This window comes from Aedes aegypti, chromosome 3, assembly GCF_002204515.2.
Source record: "Aedes aegypti strain LVP_AGWG chromosome 3, AaegL5.0 Primary Assembly, whole genome shotgun sequence".
Lineage (NCBI taxonomy): Eukaryota > Metazoa > Arthropoda > Insecta > Diptera > Culicidae > Aedes > Aedes aegypti.
Window position 1 is genome coordinate 367,993,275 of NC_035109.1, and position 16,853 is coordinate 368,010,127.

Here is a 16,853-nt window from a genome sequence, read left to right on the forward strand (position 1 = left end):
CATAGCCTAATTGGTTTTATGCTCTACTTAGCAACGAACAGTCATCCTGGTATAGCAGCGTGTGTCGGAATACTACGTCGAAAGGTCAGCAGCCCGTCGTAGGTCGACTGGGCGGAGGCAAAGAGAATTGTGCGCTACATGGTTTATACCAAAGACTAAGTGTTGAAACTGGGTGATGCGACACAAGAGTTTTAACTGACTGGATATTGAGACGCCGATTGGACAGGGAATAACTTGTTCCGCATAGGAGGAGTTACCATAAGCTGGACCAGCGGAAAGCAGTGCTGTGTGAACACATCAACAATGAAGGCAGAATACGTGGCCCTTTCAGAAGCTATACAGGAGCTTGTGTGGTCGCGCGGTTTACTGAAGGAGCTTTACTAGGTATCATGATATCAGAGATCTGTGTGCAGCTGGCGTCATCAAGCTACAGTATTGCATATCGGAGGAGATGATAGCGGACGCCTTGACCAAACCGCTCGGATCGGTCAAGCTGAAGAGGTTTGCAACCGCGATGGGATTAGGAGAAGTTCAGGGTTGATTTGCGAGGAGGAGTGTTGGCATCCCTATATGCCCTAGCTGCCTTTCCCGATAATTCTACCGAAGTAGTATCCTGTGACGAATAAGCTGCTAGAGGTGCCCACGGGAACGAGAAAACTGCCGTCAATGAGATCCGGCAGCGGTTCAGCATTGCGAATTTGTGAACGGAGATGAAGGAAACCGGGTAAGCCTGTGTCTGGTGTGAAATGTAGAAGTGTCGCCTGGTGAACCCCAGGATGGCTCCACTTCCGGAGTCGCGTGTCACGCAGAATTCACCACCGTTCAGCCGTACCGGTGTGGACCACTGGGCCAGTGACAGTGACTGTCGGACGCTACATCTGCCTCTTCACGTGCATGACAACGAGAACTTTCCACCTTGAGATCGGTCAAAGCCTGACGACACAAGCGTGTCTGATGGCCATGTGCCGTAGAGGAAAACCGCTGGAGTTCTACTCCGACAACTGCACGAACTTCCAAGCGACAAGCAAGGCGATCGTGCAACTAACTGAAGCGACAAGCTAGGACGAGATCACGGATTTCGTAATCTAGTGGAATTTTATCCCACATAGAAAGAGTTTGGGAGCGACTGGTTCGCTTAGTGAAAGCAGCACTCACCGTGCTGAACAACCGTCGGACGATAACTGACGTAGTGTGACGGTGATTAGAGGAAAACCGCTGGAGTTCTACTTCGACAAGATCACGAACTGCCAAGCGGCATGCAAAGTGATCATACAGCAAATTGAAGCGGCAAGCAAGGCCGAGGTCGTAGATTCCACAACTCGGTTAAATTTTAACCCACCTAGCGCACCTCACATGGGAGGAGTTTAGGAACGACTGGTTCGGTCAGTGCTGAACGACTGTCGTATGATTACCCAGACAACCAGAATGTACGTATAACCAAATCACCTTTTACGTTATGCGATGTTAATATGTGCAAAGTTTCACGTATAAGATGTCGCGAAAAGGCCTTATACGTACAAAAGTGGAGGCGATATACGTGCATATTTTATATGTTGAAACATAACATGCAATGCGAGTGTGTAGATTTTCTTGCGAATTAGTATGTACTCTTATGCGACTTAATCTATGATAATCTGCTACGGATTGATCCGACTTACTTTGTACAATTATACGGGACGAAATGGAATGTACATATGAACTCATAAAATAGCGTTTTATGCGAGGAAACTCATCGATCAAACAATTTCATCCACCATGTAGTGCGGGAGTGATGCAGTTTGTACAAATAAGCGACTTTTGTCGTATACTGCTATGCGACTTCTAGTTGTCTGGGTACCGACGTAGCGTTGCTGACGACGATCGCGAAGGTCGAAGACCTGATTAATTCGCGGCCGCTGACGTACGTCGGCCTAAAACTAGGATGGAAGAAACATTGACGCCGAACTAGGGTTATCGCAAAATCTCAATTAATCGATTAGTTGGTAATCGATTAAAGTCCAAGAATATCGATTATCGATAACGATTAATCGACTAGTGTTTTTCAATTAATCGAATTAATCGACATTTTTTCTGTAAATATGAGTTCTTACTGCTATAAGGTACACCGGAGAAGGCTAAAACGGGTGGGGCAAAATGAAATACTAAGTTTTAAACATGATGACAATAAGTGTTAGCAGGTTTTTCGTTCCTTAAAGTTGGTTTAATTTGTTAGCACAATGTTTCTGTAGTGAAATTTTAAATCATTACGAAATTTTACATTTCATGTAAACCCAGCCCCAAGATGCCCGAAATTTAATTGAAAAACAGTTTTAAAAATAGCTCCTAATAGATAAATTCTTGTGAATTCGGATGGACATGCACGATAAAATTCTTTTGAAAGTTTATAGAATTTATCCAATTTTCGAAGCATGAAGCTGAGGTTCATGGCTTAGTAAATTGTTTCTTCAAGTTATTTGTTTTGAATCAAGATGAATTTAAGTATGTTATTAGTATTCTATTTAGTATATTAGTATTTCGTTGAACCAATGGCCTACACTTATAATTTTGAAGCTTATCCTTTTCTTTCCCATTGTTCATGATTTCCATTATGAAAATGAAAAAAAAAATAGAATTGACCCATTTATGCAGAACATACATGAACGAAAATAATAAGATCGAACTTCCATTCCAACTGTTACAAAATTCTAAGGATATTTTGAAATGAGTTTCTACACGATTTTCGATTGAACTTTTAATTCGTTCTTCAAGAAATTTTAATATCTTATATCTTAATACCGATATTCAGTTTTCTCAAGTAAGCTCTGTTTAGGTTACTTCAGAGTTTTCTACCTTTTGAATATTTGTTTCACAATTCTGCAAGGAGGAGAACGGTAAAGATAAATAGAATTTTTACTATTAATCTGTGCGTTTGCTTTGTTTTACATTATAACCTAGCTATCCCGTCATACTGCATGTTTATGGGCGTTTATTCTACAAATTATTACACACAATTTCCGAACGTTATCTTTAAAGTTTATGGAATATCCCCTCGCATGCGTCTGAGTTCTGGACAAATGCATCAGTGAAAAAAAAATACAATGTCAACTCTTGACTAGGACTGGTATACTGCCCAGAACTGCATATTTGTCACTTTCGACATTTTTGACAACTTCGAGTTAATACCGTGGAGAGTCATCAAACGATAAACACTTACGATCAACTTACTGAAATCTGTGAGATTGTTCTAGAAAATTCGATAAAAAATACCGATTTGTTTGCCAGTTGTAATCGCATAACAGTCACATTGAGATTATAAATGAGCCTCGTAATGTTGTAGCAATGAAATTTCTATCAGAATTATTTTCTGACTATTCTCCCAATATGCAATATTGTCTATACATACACTCTACTATACAATTTAAAAAAAAATTACTTTCTTCCAATACTACCATAAAATACAGTTAAATATGCAGTTATGGGCAGTTAGGACTGGAACTTTTAAGTTCTTTCCTGAAAAAAGACACCAATCTGGAACCAGGAAAAAAACAATGAGACACAAACAAAAGTTAAGAAAACAAAGAGAAACTTAGCAGGAAATAGAGGATATAAGATCGATGTATAAGAATAAGAAGAAGAAGAAGACAAAGAAGAAGAAGAGATCGAATAATCATAAAACCTGACCAGAATTTTCTATGAAGTTTTTTTTAGATTATTTTTTTTATTATTTTCTCGCGACATTACCATAAGTGTTACTTTTCGTATTAATGTATGCATTATGCCATGATTTTCACTAGAAATTTCATCTGAACATAATTAAAATTTCCCAGTCTATTTTCTAAGTTGTCACCAGAGAAACGTCAAGGATGTTTTTCAGAAATTATTAGAATATGAAAAACTGAATTTAGTACTATACCATTTAATTCCACTAGCGTTTGTACCCTTTGACAGATACGCGTATTTCGACCTCAACTGTAAGGCCGTCTTCAGTGTCGTACTAGACTCGACTTGGAAATTGTTGGATTATTTTTCGAAATAAATCTGGGGGTAAATTCTAAAGAGAATTTTAATGACGAAAGCTAGACACACGGAAAATAGTCACATTGAATGGTACGAGGCGACCTTAACATGACATATGTAAACACAGCTTTGGGAATATTTTTTGTTATGCATAACAAATTTTAATTGTTTCCCTGTGTGCGACGCTTCGTATTGGTATACTAGTTCGCTTTGAATTATTTGGAAAAATATACAATATTTTGATGTGCACATTTTTTTTTATTTAACAAAAAACGTAGCTAGACGGTAGTTTAAAAATAAATTTCTTGATACTTTTGACCCGTAAAAAAGTCCAGGGAAAACTGCTGGAAAAATTTTCAAGGAAAATTCCTGAGGAAATGTTGGATAAACTTCTAGAATTTAATCCTTTAAGAGTTCATTGAAAAAATTTAGTAAAAAAAGGCAGAATTCTTGGAGTAAGACCTGGATATTTCCCCTTTTCCTCAGCAAACCTGGATATTATTTTTTTTTTTTTTGGTCCTTTGTTAAGGTTATGTATTAAACAAAAGGTTATGTATTAAACAAAAATTTCACATCATGCATTGAGGGCGAAAATGGCCATTGGCTTTGAAACAATTGCAGCAGGAATTCCACCAGGGATGCTACCGACAGGGTTTTTTTAGGGGTTTCTCCCGTAATTTCACCATCATTCATGTTTCCAAAGATTCCTCCATGCATTTGTCCCAGATATTTTCCTCAGGCTCCTCCAGGAATTTTCACGGCAATTTCTCCCAGAATTTTTCTCAAGATTCCTCACAAGGATTCTTTCAGGGAGTTCTTTAGAAAATTTCATAAGATTCTTCCAGCAAAACTACCAAGGAGTCCACATGAAACCCCTCCAGAGATGCCTTCATGAATACTTCAAGAAATTTTGCTTCAGAAATTCTCAGTAAATTTTTTCAGTTTTTTCCTTCGCGATTTTTTTTTTCAAAAAGTCTGCCAAAGATTCTCCTAGGCATTTTGTGTCAGAGGTTTCTTAACCCCAATACGAGCAGCTTCAATATTTTGCCATGAAGAAATATTGAAATCGCTATAACTTTTTTGTTTCTCAATAGGGAAGGTGTACCGGTGTTCGCCATGTACCAGTTATTCGCCACCCCGGATTATATACTGTTTTACGATATATATGGTTGCCAATTGTATAGTGCTCGCTAAATTGCTTTAAGATGATACGGAAACATTCTTGGAAACCGCAAAATTTTCTCAGAAAATAATAGAAAAAAATCATTATCCTTGAAATGTTTGCTCCTTTGCATTTATTTTTCGCCAGGGTGTTCCTGATTCGCCACCCTCCATAAGAAATCAACGTAGGTGGCGAATTCAGGAACCGAAATTAAAATCGTGGCGAATACTGGTGCAAGTGGTCCAGTATTCGCCACCCTCATTTTTAATACAAAAATAAAGTCTCTGATAAGTTTTTATATTTTCCCTGCTGAACATGGATTGAAAGCTTTCGTTTGATGTATCGACAATAACCAAAGGTCGTTTGATTTATTTATAAACAATACTTTTCCTTAGGGTGGCCAAAACTGGTACACTTCCCGTATATTTGCACCACCACAAGTTCTCAAAAATCTCTTCTATTTTAATAATCTGTATTTGTTTTGATCATTGGTCATCTGGATCCGGAGAATTCCAAAATTCTTTGGGGGACCGACGCGTAGCCAATGACCCACGTTATATCTCAAGTTACAGATTTTTCTCATGTTCTATTATTGGCTTTTCAAAAAATCATGCAAGTATTTAGATAATTCATCCATGGATTCCTTTATAAATGGCTCTAGTACAACTTTTAGGGATTGCTTATGGGTCTCCTTCTGAAATTTCTTAAGAGATGGCTGCAAGTATTTTGTTTGAAATTCCTCTAGGGATTGCTTCAAGATTTTTTTTAGAAATTTGTTGATGGCTTTCTCCAACCATTGCTTCAAAAACATCACTTGGCTTCTCCGAAACATTTTCCTGTGGTTGTATCAAGAGTTCCTCCAGGAATTTCTTCAGAATGTAAAAAAAATCTCTTTGAGGTTCTTGAAGAATTCTTCCAAAAAAATCCTAGGGTTTTCCTTTATAAATTTATCCGGTGATTCCTCTACGACTTATTCTAGGAATTGTTCCAGCTTTTTTTCAAGGGATTCTACCTGTTTTTTACAGTCATTTCTCCTAAAATCGGCCAGAATTTCCTCATGTTTTGTATTTCAGTAATCCCTTATTTGTTTTTACAAGATTTCCATGAAGTCACCGATAATTTCTCAACAAATTCATCATGAAATTCTTTCCAGGGTTTCTTTAGTAAAAACAACAAGTATTATTCCTCAAATTTTTTGAAGAATACCTGTAAAAACTCATCAATCAGGATGTATCAATGTACATCTGAAAACTCCTCCTGGAATTGACAATTTTTTTTCTTTCGGAATTTCTCCAGTTATTTCTCCTGGATTTTCTTCAAAAATTTCCTCCAGATTGTTTCCTGGAATTCTTACAGGAAATACTCCAAGAAATCCGAGGAAAAGTTTTTATTAAATGCCCTGGTTGAAATCGCTGAAGAAATCTCTTAGTAACGTCTGGAGGAATTTCTGAAGGAATTCTCGCTGGAATCCTAATAGGATTTTTTGTAGGAATCCCTTGAACAATTCCTAGAAAAATCAGGAGGAATCTTTGGACGACTCCTGGTGAAATTCTTGGTTTATCTTCTGTAAGGATTCTTAGGGCAAATACTGCAGGTGCACATAGAGGACGTTGTTTACGGTCTCATGAGGGTTTTTTGTAGTGTCTTGCATATGAATCCTAGATGGAAGTGATAGAGAAATATTTTGGAATGTTTTTGGGAAACGCTAAAGATTATTTCAACATTTTTTTTTATTTATTGTTTTAAATGCCTGGAGGAATAGCCTTGAAAATAATGCCTAAAGAAGTCTTGATATGAATTTCTACAATCTCTACCAACTTCCTGAATTAATTCCAAGAATTCTTTGAAGAAATGCCTGGACGAATCACGAAATAATTTGGGAAGAAATCCATAAAGGAATTTCTGAAGCAATTCCTGAAAAAAAAATGAAGGAATCTCATATTTGAGCTTCATGTTAAATTCCAAGAGACATCTACATGGATTACACAGCTATAAATATTCCTAGAGATCTCTTTGGAAAAATCTTCGCAATGTGAGCAATGGAGCAATTTTAGGATATATCTGTGGAAAAATCTGTACAAGTTTATAAATCTATGAATTCCTGGATAAATTAACGGGAGAATCGCTCTGGAAATTTTCATACGATATTTCTGGAGCAATTTATGTAGCCCTATCTGTACCGATTCCATGATTCTAGTTATTGATCGCAGGTTTTATGTTTTTTTACTTTTGTATAAAAATAATATAAATTTCGTTCTATCTTCGTGTTGTGTCATAAAATGAAGAATTCGGATATAACCTATTTAATATTTGCTATGGTATGACGTCTTTCTGAGTGTGGATAAAAATCATAGATTTTGAGCTGACGAATGATGGTACAACATGATGTTCAGGAATTGTCCACACAAAAATCTACCAGAACCGATATCACATGACCAAAATCAATCGTCCATGACTTGATGCTCTTGTGAATCAGAATAGAAAAGTGAGCCATACACGCTTATGAAATTCTGACCATAGGTGTATACCACTTCCTTGTGTACAGCATGATCAAATTTACAAAAACTGTTCAGAACTCTATTCTAGGGTCTCATACCTTTTCATTAGAGTGTAAAAAAATTAAATTAGGTTCAAAAGTTAATTTTTGAGAGCGTTTAAAAGCATTGTAGCGCCGCTCCCCGAGGTCACTGAAAGATTATTGCAGCATGGATACGATCGCTTTCCAAAGTTAGTTTTCTTAAGTAAGGAAATATTAGAACTAGGGTAAAAGCACCGGTTTTGGCCAGCCTAAGAGAAAATGTCAATAAAATCTGAATGGGAAGCCGTATTTATACGACAAATATGTCAAATGCAAGCTTTCAATCCATATTATATGTGTAAAATATCAAAACTGAGCCATAACCAGTTTTTCGCTTTGAAATTCCCTTTGGTCAATATAGGCCAACGGAACCAGTTTCGGCCAGAGATTTAACTTCGGTTCCTAAATTGGCCAATTGCATTGATTTCTCATGAGAGTGGCCAAATTAGGAGTGCCCTGGCCAAATTAGGTGTATGGGAGTTAAAAATATAAGGAAAATTAATTGTTTTTCTTATGTTTTTAATCAATTTGTACAAGTAAATGAATGTAGCTCTATCATATGAATGTGATCTACTGCACACAAAAGGTTTCATGCTGATTGGCTATGTAAAACGGTGTATAATCTACTATGGCTACAACTGGCATATGGCCAAAACCGGTGCTTCTACCCTATCTCTTTTTTAGTGCCAATGTCTAAAAATCACCCCGATGTACGAAGAAAAAAAAGAGATTTTTTGATAAATTCATTGTAAACATTCGTTTAAAAATGTGGGAAAATCTCAAGAGATACTATAGGAAGATCAAGAAAACGCTGAATGTGGAATCTTTCCAGAAGTGAATAAAGGAAATTGAGCAGAATACTTTTCTCTTCTCCCTGTAAAGTGTAAAACATGGTAACGTTAGTAAAAATTTGTGGCGTATGCAATGACATAATGACCCATGGCCATTGATTGACAATATACTGCTGTGAATCGCAAGTGAGTTCCATTCAAACGAATACTAAAAAAAATTCAGGAGATTGACACATGTTTGGATATCAATGAAACTTTCACATTTTGCTCATCATTCTGATACCTTTTGAGAGAAATATAACACGTTACATAACTATGCAGTGGGACTGTAATGAGGTCACATTTCATTATAGGATAATTCGATTTGGTATTTTTTTACAAATTTTACCGAACAAATCATGCTGTCTCGTTAGTGTACCTGAAAGGTCATAACTAATATAATATAATATAATATAATATAATATAATATAATATAATATAATATAATATAATATAATATAATATATTACGGGGTTGGTGGTCTGATGGCTACCGCTTCTGCTTCATATGCAGAAGGTCATGGGTTCAATCCCAGGCCCGTCCCTTTCCTCGTACTTTGTAGTTGTATATCTCTCACTTGCTTCTATCTTCCATTCTAAATATATCACACTCAAACTATTCGTTCATAGCAAACGCTAGAACCAGAGACGGACAAGAAACCGTTTCCCTAACGCTTCCTACTTCCACGCGCACGCCTTTCTTACGCCTGATACATAGGCAGTCTGCTAACCACAAAAGCAAACCTCTCTGCCATGCCTTTCCCCCAATCCATACACTCCCGCATGAACTGACGTGGATGCAGTGGCATATACGGTCTACGTGGGAGTCAGTTCAATGCATCATCAATTCCTCCCCCTTCCCCTCATTGGTCTGCATTCTGACGTGGCAGGTGCCATTGTTGCCTAAAAATAGAAGATCACCAGCACTTATACACTGAGGATGCCTGTTAGTCCCAAGCAGTCATTCGGTTGGTTCCTTGTGTAAGTGCAGCTGATCTGGCGATACTGGAGTGCATCCACGGGCGGCCAATCAAGCTCAAGCTCAAGCTATAATATAATATAATATAATATAATATAATATAATATAATAATAATAATAATAATATAATAATAGGAATATATGTTCAAAACATGTATAAACTAAAATTGGACAAAAAATCAGATGGGACTGCCTTGCGATTCACGGCAGTATAGGAATATAGGACTGTGTTTGGAAAACTGGTTTGCTGGTTTGCTACTGACAAGAAAAGGAATCGCCTATCTCGATGCGAGGAGAATTTCTTCCCAGAAATGACCAGGAAATTACATTTCTCTGATCGCAGGACGCAGTTGGTGAGAAATGTCATTTCAAATGGGACTCTCTGTAGGAAATTTCTTGACCCATTCAGTAAAGAAACTTGTTTACTTTTCTTGAGTGAAACAGCATACTTAGCTTAACACAAGATAGAAAAAAAAAAAAAAAAAAAAAGTTGCCCGGTTGGTTTCGGAGCCAACCTCCCCAGTAAAATAAACAAAAAAAAGAACTCTACAGACGAAACACGAACGACATGAAGAAACCTTCGACCAACTTCACTTCATCGGGACCTTCAATAAAATTACATGTTCCAACTTTCTTGACCCACAGTGTTTATTGAAACATTTCTATTTCTCTGCCATAAAACGGAACTTTCATTTAAGCTTTTTATTTCATTTCTCCTACTACAATGTCCATTCCTCTCTTTCGATTCTTGCTCTCTCTACGCTCTTTCTACCTTTCCCATGTGCTCGTCCCTATCTAGCTAACTATCGTGTGTGCTTGGCTGAGTGTGGTTTTCTACGGCAATCTCGCGTTTGCAAAGCAAACAGTTTACGGGCAATTTGAAATTAATTCACGGCTAGCATAAAAAATGCCGTGTACGCTTCGCAACGGATGACTATGTTGCGGCGTAAAACAAGTCACATGCGCATGGACGGACAACATTCATTTTGAGTACTCACTACCTTTCTTGATGATGATGACGGCGCCCGCTCGACGCATGAACGGGAAGGGGTGGCGGTGAATTCTTCTACCTTGCGCCGGCGGGAAAAAGCGATTTACTTCTAATCGCTGCTGCTGCTGCTCGTCATGGGGGTGAACGGATGGTCCTCTAGCGATTCATCGATGTTGGCGATGACGCGGCACGTGCGTTTGAGTTCCGCTGGTCGTCACCAACGGAACGGAAAACGTGCTTGCTTGGGCGATGAACTCGCCGATATGCCATGCCTAGGGCGCGTGAATTGACGGACGGCCCTCTTCCGGCGTGCTCCGGGAAAACTTCTGAGCCTGATGGTGGGGTCAGAAATGGCCACGTAGGGTTGGATGGTGGTGTTTCGGGCGTGATGACGGCCTTGGCCACGAATCTACGTTACAACCAGTGCACATTGCACGTGTAAGCACAAATTATCCACATATAACATAATTGCACAAATTACCTTTCAATCCACAAAGCCACACACGATAACACACCGACTAGCTATTCGCACACGAACGAAATCTAACTGGGGAAACTAGGAAAGGTTTTACAATAACTAAAGATCCACTGATCGAAGACACTTAATGACGCTTATACCTTAAAGACAACACCACGGCGCGATTACAAAATGGGGCCACTCCTGCCTCTTCCACAGATCAGTTCGAAGTGATCTTGTAAGACTTGGGACTCCTCAGATCAAGCGTCATAATTTGGTTTCGTCACCGGAAATCACGAAGGTAAGTTCGTGATCCCGAAAACCGCTCTCACGCTCCCAAAAGTCATATTCGCGCATTTTCGCTTCTCATTCCACGAACAGCCTCAATCAACCACCTCGCTGCTCGGCCAAAATGATGGGAGGAAGGAATCGGGAAAAGGTCAATAAATCCTCAAAGGATTCTCAACGGGTCGATGTACGCTGGCGATAGCGTGCGAAGCGAGAAACCCAGCATATTTGCAACCGTTTTCGGTTTGAGATTTTGCGCGCTTTGCAGTGGGCACTCATTCAAAATAAATCCAGCGGAGCGTGGTAGGATGAACTAAATGAACGCTTATGCGGTGAGTTCATATTAGGCTGGCTCAAAGTTTTATATATTTTTATTCTATTGTAGTTTATTAATGATTCCAACAACGATAAACATTTACGAAAATACTTAACGACATGCTCGTTACAAAGTGCCGAAGGCCGGTGATAAAGCTAGTGGTGTTGGAGGTGCAGCAGTAAATCCGGGGCAGGCTCACTTGAGTTACGGGGAGGGGTATGTTTGCACCACCACTGCATTTAAAAAAAACTCGAACTCAAAACATGGTACAACTTAGCTAGATATATTAGCTTTTAAATATATCATCCTTGTTCGCAATGTTCTGAAAGTTCATTCGTTTCGCTTGAAGATGCGAAGACCTCTATTCCAACCTTCTGGAGTTCACTGGTCACACTTGTTGTTGCGACCCCTCGGTGCTGCATCGCTCTTCTATTGTCTACGAACCGTGCCCCTTACGAAGGCAGAACGGGCGCTCATGAAGCGTAGATAAGGCCGAGATGACAGCGATACAATAGATAAGAGAAAAATTGAAAGTCATTGCTGTTGAATTGAAGCTTTGTACATGCAGTAAATTGAAGTTGTAAACGGGCTATTATAGTTGAAATACTAAGAAAAATTACTCTAACTAGTGGTGATTTCATAGTAAGAATGAAACAATTAACTTAAAACTAAATTTGTTCCTAATTGATTTGCTATTAGTAGATTTCATGCAGTTAAACTACGTTGACACGTTGAATCGCATTCCCCCTGATTTACCTATTGAGCAGCAGGTAAAGGACAGATTTCATGCTTAAACGTAGCCACTCAATTAAAACCCTTACTTTAGACCTCGCAGCATAAGAAAAGACTGGGAAACTAGACTTCAGGAGCGAGACCCCACGTAAAAGCGAGCTAGGAGTGACTAAAACGTAAGTCCATGTAGTTAGTTTCATTATAGAATCATTATATCACCCAATGAATTTTAGGATATTAAAATACCCTCACAATAAAGGTTATTGGACATCTCGGAATCAACACTCTCTTTTCGCTGGGAAACGCAACATTTTTTAATATCGTTTTACAGTGGTGCTATCGAGGTCTTGCCGAAGCCGACGTTGCTAGCTGCTGCGATTACAGCCGTTTATCGGAATCTTCGTGCTGAATTCTTTACGTAGAGCACAGCCTTCTTTTGGCAAAAAGATGTCCGAGGTGAACGTGAAAACAGCAGGTAAGGCAGGTGAAACGTCTGACGGTAAATCAGGAGATCAAATCCCCAAAACTACCGAAATTCCCCCATCTCACCCCTCTTGCTCATACAGTAAATCTCCCCTTAATAAACAAGACCCAAAGACCGTAATCGCGTATGAACCGAATAGTTGTCGTACCTGTAACAGGGCCGATAACAGCCTCATGGTCCAGTGTGACTCGTGTGATGATTGGCATCATTTTGATTGTGTAGGAGTGACCAGAGAGGTCGAACAAAATAGCTGGAACTGCTGTAGATGCGTAACCGCGGCGGCACACCAGAAGAAGTCGACCTCGAAGTTAGAAGCTCTGAAGTCACAGAAGCCCAAGAAAGTCAACACGAAGGCGAAGGAGAAGAAGCCGTGCAAACCGGTGAAGCACTCCGTGGACAAGAAAAAGGCGAAGAAGGCGGACAAGGTGACAACGAGCTTTAGGCAGCGGAGTAAGGAAATGGAGCGGGAAGTTGGTACGACGAGGACCAATATAATACCGGAGGTCTCTTCGAAATCAGGAAAGACTAAACCGGTAGCTGGGCCAAAGGACGCCAAATCAATTATGTCGACGTCATCAAGAAGGTCAGAGCGGATGGTGCTGGAAGTGCAACTGAAGAAGCTTGAAGCAGAGCAAACCCTTATGGAAGAAGAGATGAAGCGGAAGCGGGAGTTGTTGGAGAGGAAATTCAGTTTGCTTGAGGAAATTGCCGAAGTTGCATCAAACCGAAGTGAACGTTCCTGCGTAGCTGACGACCAGCAAGATCCAGCGGAAAAGGTGTCATCGTGGTTACAGGACCAAGAAACGGATGAAAGTTCACGGTCAGGCGATTCAAGATCAACAGCCGATACAAGTGAGGATTCGAGCAGTGATGACGAGACCAGCGAGGAAGAATCATCCACTGGACTACCGGAAGAGGACAGCGAAGGGAGTGAAGTACCTTTCAAGCCCTGCAAGCAATCGACGCCAAAAGGTTCCTGTCGTCCAAAAGCAACATTTTTTATGGTAAAACTTCAGCACACGTGGTCCAGAGAAAAACATATCCAGCACCTGTGGCGCTTTCACCGGAACAAATAGCTGCCCGGCAAGTTGTTCCACGAGATTTACCGAAATTCAGTGGAAACCCGGAGGAGTGGCCGATGTTCTTGTCAACCTATGAGAGTACAACAAGGATGTGCGGCTATAGAGATGAAGAGAATATGATTCGGTTACGAAACTGCCTGAAAGACGATGCTCTCAACACTGTTCGCAGTTTTCTCATGCTTCCTTCCACGATACCAAAGGCAATTAGTGCTCTGAAGTTGCGTTTCGGTCAGCCTCAGGCTATCATCAATACGTTAAGAGCAAAGATACTCGGAATGTCACCGATCAAAGCGGATGCGATGGACAAGCTAATCGAACATGCGTTGGCAGTGCAGAACTTGTGTAGCACAATAGATGCCTGTGGAAGAAAGGAGTACAAGCGAGACGTCACCCTGCTCAATGAGCTTGTTGGTAAGCTACCACCTTCTCTCAAACTTGATTGGCGAGGTATCAAAGGAAGGTGAACAAGATAAACTTGTTCGCTTACAGCAAATGGATCTATTCCGTGGCGGAGGATGCTTGTTTGGTTTGTGGCACTCAGTATACTGAACAGCAAGCTCACAGCAAACCAAAAAACAAAGCGTTCTTGAATACACATTCTAACTTCTCAACTTCAGATGTTCCGAGACAGAAACTTTCGGAATACCAGTGTTATAAGCCGGAAAAGAAGATTACCGAAGCCGCTTCTACTAAATGCTGCGCGGTTTGTAAAGGAGGATGCAGGAATGCTGGTAAATGTCCGCGTTTTTTAGAACTTTCCTATGAAGCGAGGTGGGCTACTGTTCGTGAACTTCGCATATGCCGCCGGTGTCTCAGGCAACACAGCGGGAAATGTGATGCTAAGCCGTGTGGAAAGAATAATTGCACTTTCAAGCATCATGAACTGTTGCATAAAGACTTGGCTGTTGCTTCTGGGCCAAGTAACGGTACAAGACGACCTCTGGCAGAAGAAACGAACGTGAACACTCATTTGTCGAGTTCCGGAGTTAGAATGTTCCGTTATCTCCCGGTTACGTTGTTCGGAATCAAGAAACAGATTGATTGCTATGCATTTCTGGACGACGGCTCTGAACTGACACTGATTGATCAAAACTTAGCACAGGATTTAGATGTGTCGGGTAGGTCAGCGCCACTTTGTCTGAAATGGACCGGCGGAACTCATCGGTTTGAAGCGGAATCGTTAAGCGTTGATGTCGCGATTAGTGGACAATCCGGGAAGAAATTTCTGCTCAATGATGTTCGCACAGTTGGAGACTTACAGTTGCCGGCTCAGTCTCTCGATGTGGATATGCTGAGAGAGCATTTCCCGTATCTTCGCAACCTCCCGGTAAAATCCTATCAGGACGTTCGACCACGAATCCTGATCGGGGTGAAACATGCCAAGGTAGCACTCGTCCGAAACAGTCGCGAAGGCAAGGAAGGCGAACCAATTGCCGTTAAAACCCTACTTGGATGGACCATATACGGTAGCTGCAACCGCCCAGAGTCGGAGAATGTGGTATTTCGAACCTATCACATCTGCGAGTGTAACCTACGTTCCGATGAAGGACTGCATGGTGAAGTGAAGAAATTCTTCAGCCTCGAAGCTCTAGGAATATCGAAACCAGAGAAAAACTGCATATCAAAGGAAAACGAACGTGCTCAAACTATGTTGCAAACATTGACACGCTTCGATGGTGACCGATATGAAACGGGACTCTTATGGCGCTATGAGAAAATTCGTTTGCCGGATAGCAGGCCGATAGCATTACAGCGATTCAACTGCTTAGAGAAGCGAATGGAACGAGATCCAGAATTGGCGCGCACACTACATGGGAAGATCGCTGACTATTTGGCTAAGGGTTATATTCGTAAATTGACAACCGAAGACCTTGAGGAAAAACAACAACGAGTCTGGTATCTTCCAGTCTTCCCTGTAGTCAATCAGAATAAACCCGGAAAGGTGCGCATCGTCTGGGACGCTGCAGCAATCGTTCACGGTGTGTCGCTGAACTCAGCGTTATTGACAGGACCAGATGAGCTGACTTCCCTACCAGCTGTATTGTGCCAGTTTCGAAAATATCAAATCGGAATATGCGGAGATATCCGCGAAATGTTCCACCAGGTTCGAATACGGCCGGTGGACCAACATTGCCAACGATTTCTCTGGCGAGAAACCGCAGCAGATCAGGAACCAGGCACCTACGTTATGAACGTCATGACATTCGGCGCTTGCTGCTCTCCGAGTGCAGCTCAGTTTGTCAAGAACCAAAATGCAGAAAGGTTTCGAGAACAATATCCAGCAGCTGCCGACGCAATAGTGAAAAAACATTATGTGGATGATATGTTGGCGAGTGAGGAGACGGAGGAAGCGGCTATTGAACTGGCAAAAGCCGTGCGGTTTGTTCACGCGGAAGGAGGATTTGAGATAAGGAACTGGGTATCGAATTCGCCTCGTGTTCTGGCAGAATTGCGAAGAAATGACGAAGGAGTTACGCAGAAGAATCTAGACTTGACAGCAGAGTTAGGAACAGAGAAGGTCTTAGGAATGTGGTGGGACACAGCAAACGACTGTTTCACGTTCAAGGTTTCCTGGACACGTTTTGATGAAGCGCTGCTCGAAGGAACACGTCGTCCTACAAAGAACGAGGTACTTCGAGTTCTGATGACAGTTTTCGACCCGTTAGGCCTAATATCAAACTATCTGATGCAGCTCAAAATCGTTCTACAGGAAGTCTGGCGCTCTGGGGTTCAATGGGGACAGCTGATCCAGGACAAACAGTTTGAAGCGTGGAAAGCTTGGGTCAAACTACTTCCATCGCTGGAACGAGTTCGCATACCGCGTTGCTATCGTAAGGTGACATCGGCCGGCTCAGCAACAGAAATACAAGCGCACATTTTCGTGGATGCCAGCGAAAATGGTATGGCCGCAGCTATTTATCTTCGGTTTGAAGAAGCAGGCCAAATAGAGTGCATGTTG

General features: G+C 40.8%; 1 protein-coding gene across 1 annotated transcript; it reads left to right on the forward strand.

Annotated features, from left to right (window-relative positions):
* Positions 1-12,775: 12,775 nt before the first annotated feature.
* LOC110678269 (protein gar2-like) lies at positions 12,776-13,888 on the forward strand. Its single transcript, XM_021850891.1, has 2 exons — positions 12,776-12,819; positions 13,078-13,888. Exons 1-2 carry the CDS (start codon positions 12,776-12,778, stop codon positions 13,886-13,888), a joined length of 855 nt encoding a protein of 284 aa, XP_021706583.1.
* The last annotated feature ends 2,965 nt before the right edge of the window (positions 13,889-16,853 follow it).

Bases quoted from the DNA above. Each gene is read 5' to 3' on its own strand.
- LOC110678269 (XM_021850891.1), top strand. From the start codon at position 12,776: ATGTCCGAGGTGAACGTGAAAACAGCAGGTAAGGCAGGTGAAAC. The intron at 12,820-13,077 runs GTCTGACGGTAA...GAACTGCTGTAG, and splicing joins GCAGGTAAGGCAGGTGAAAC to ATGCGTAACCGCGGCGGCAC.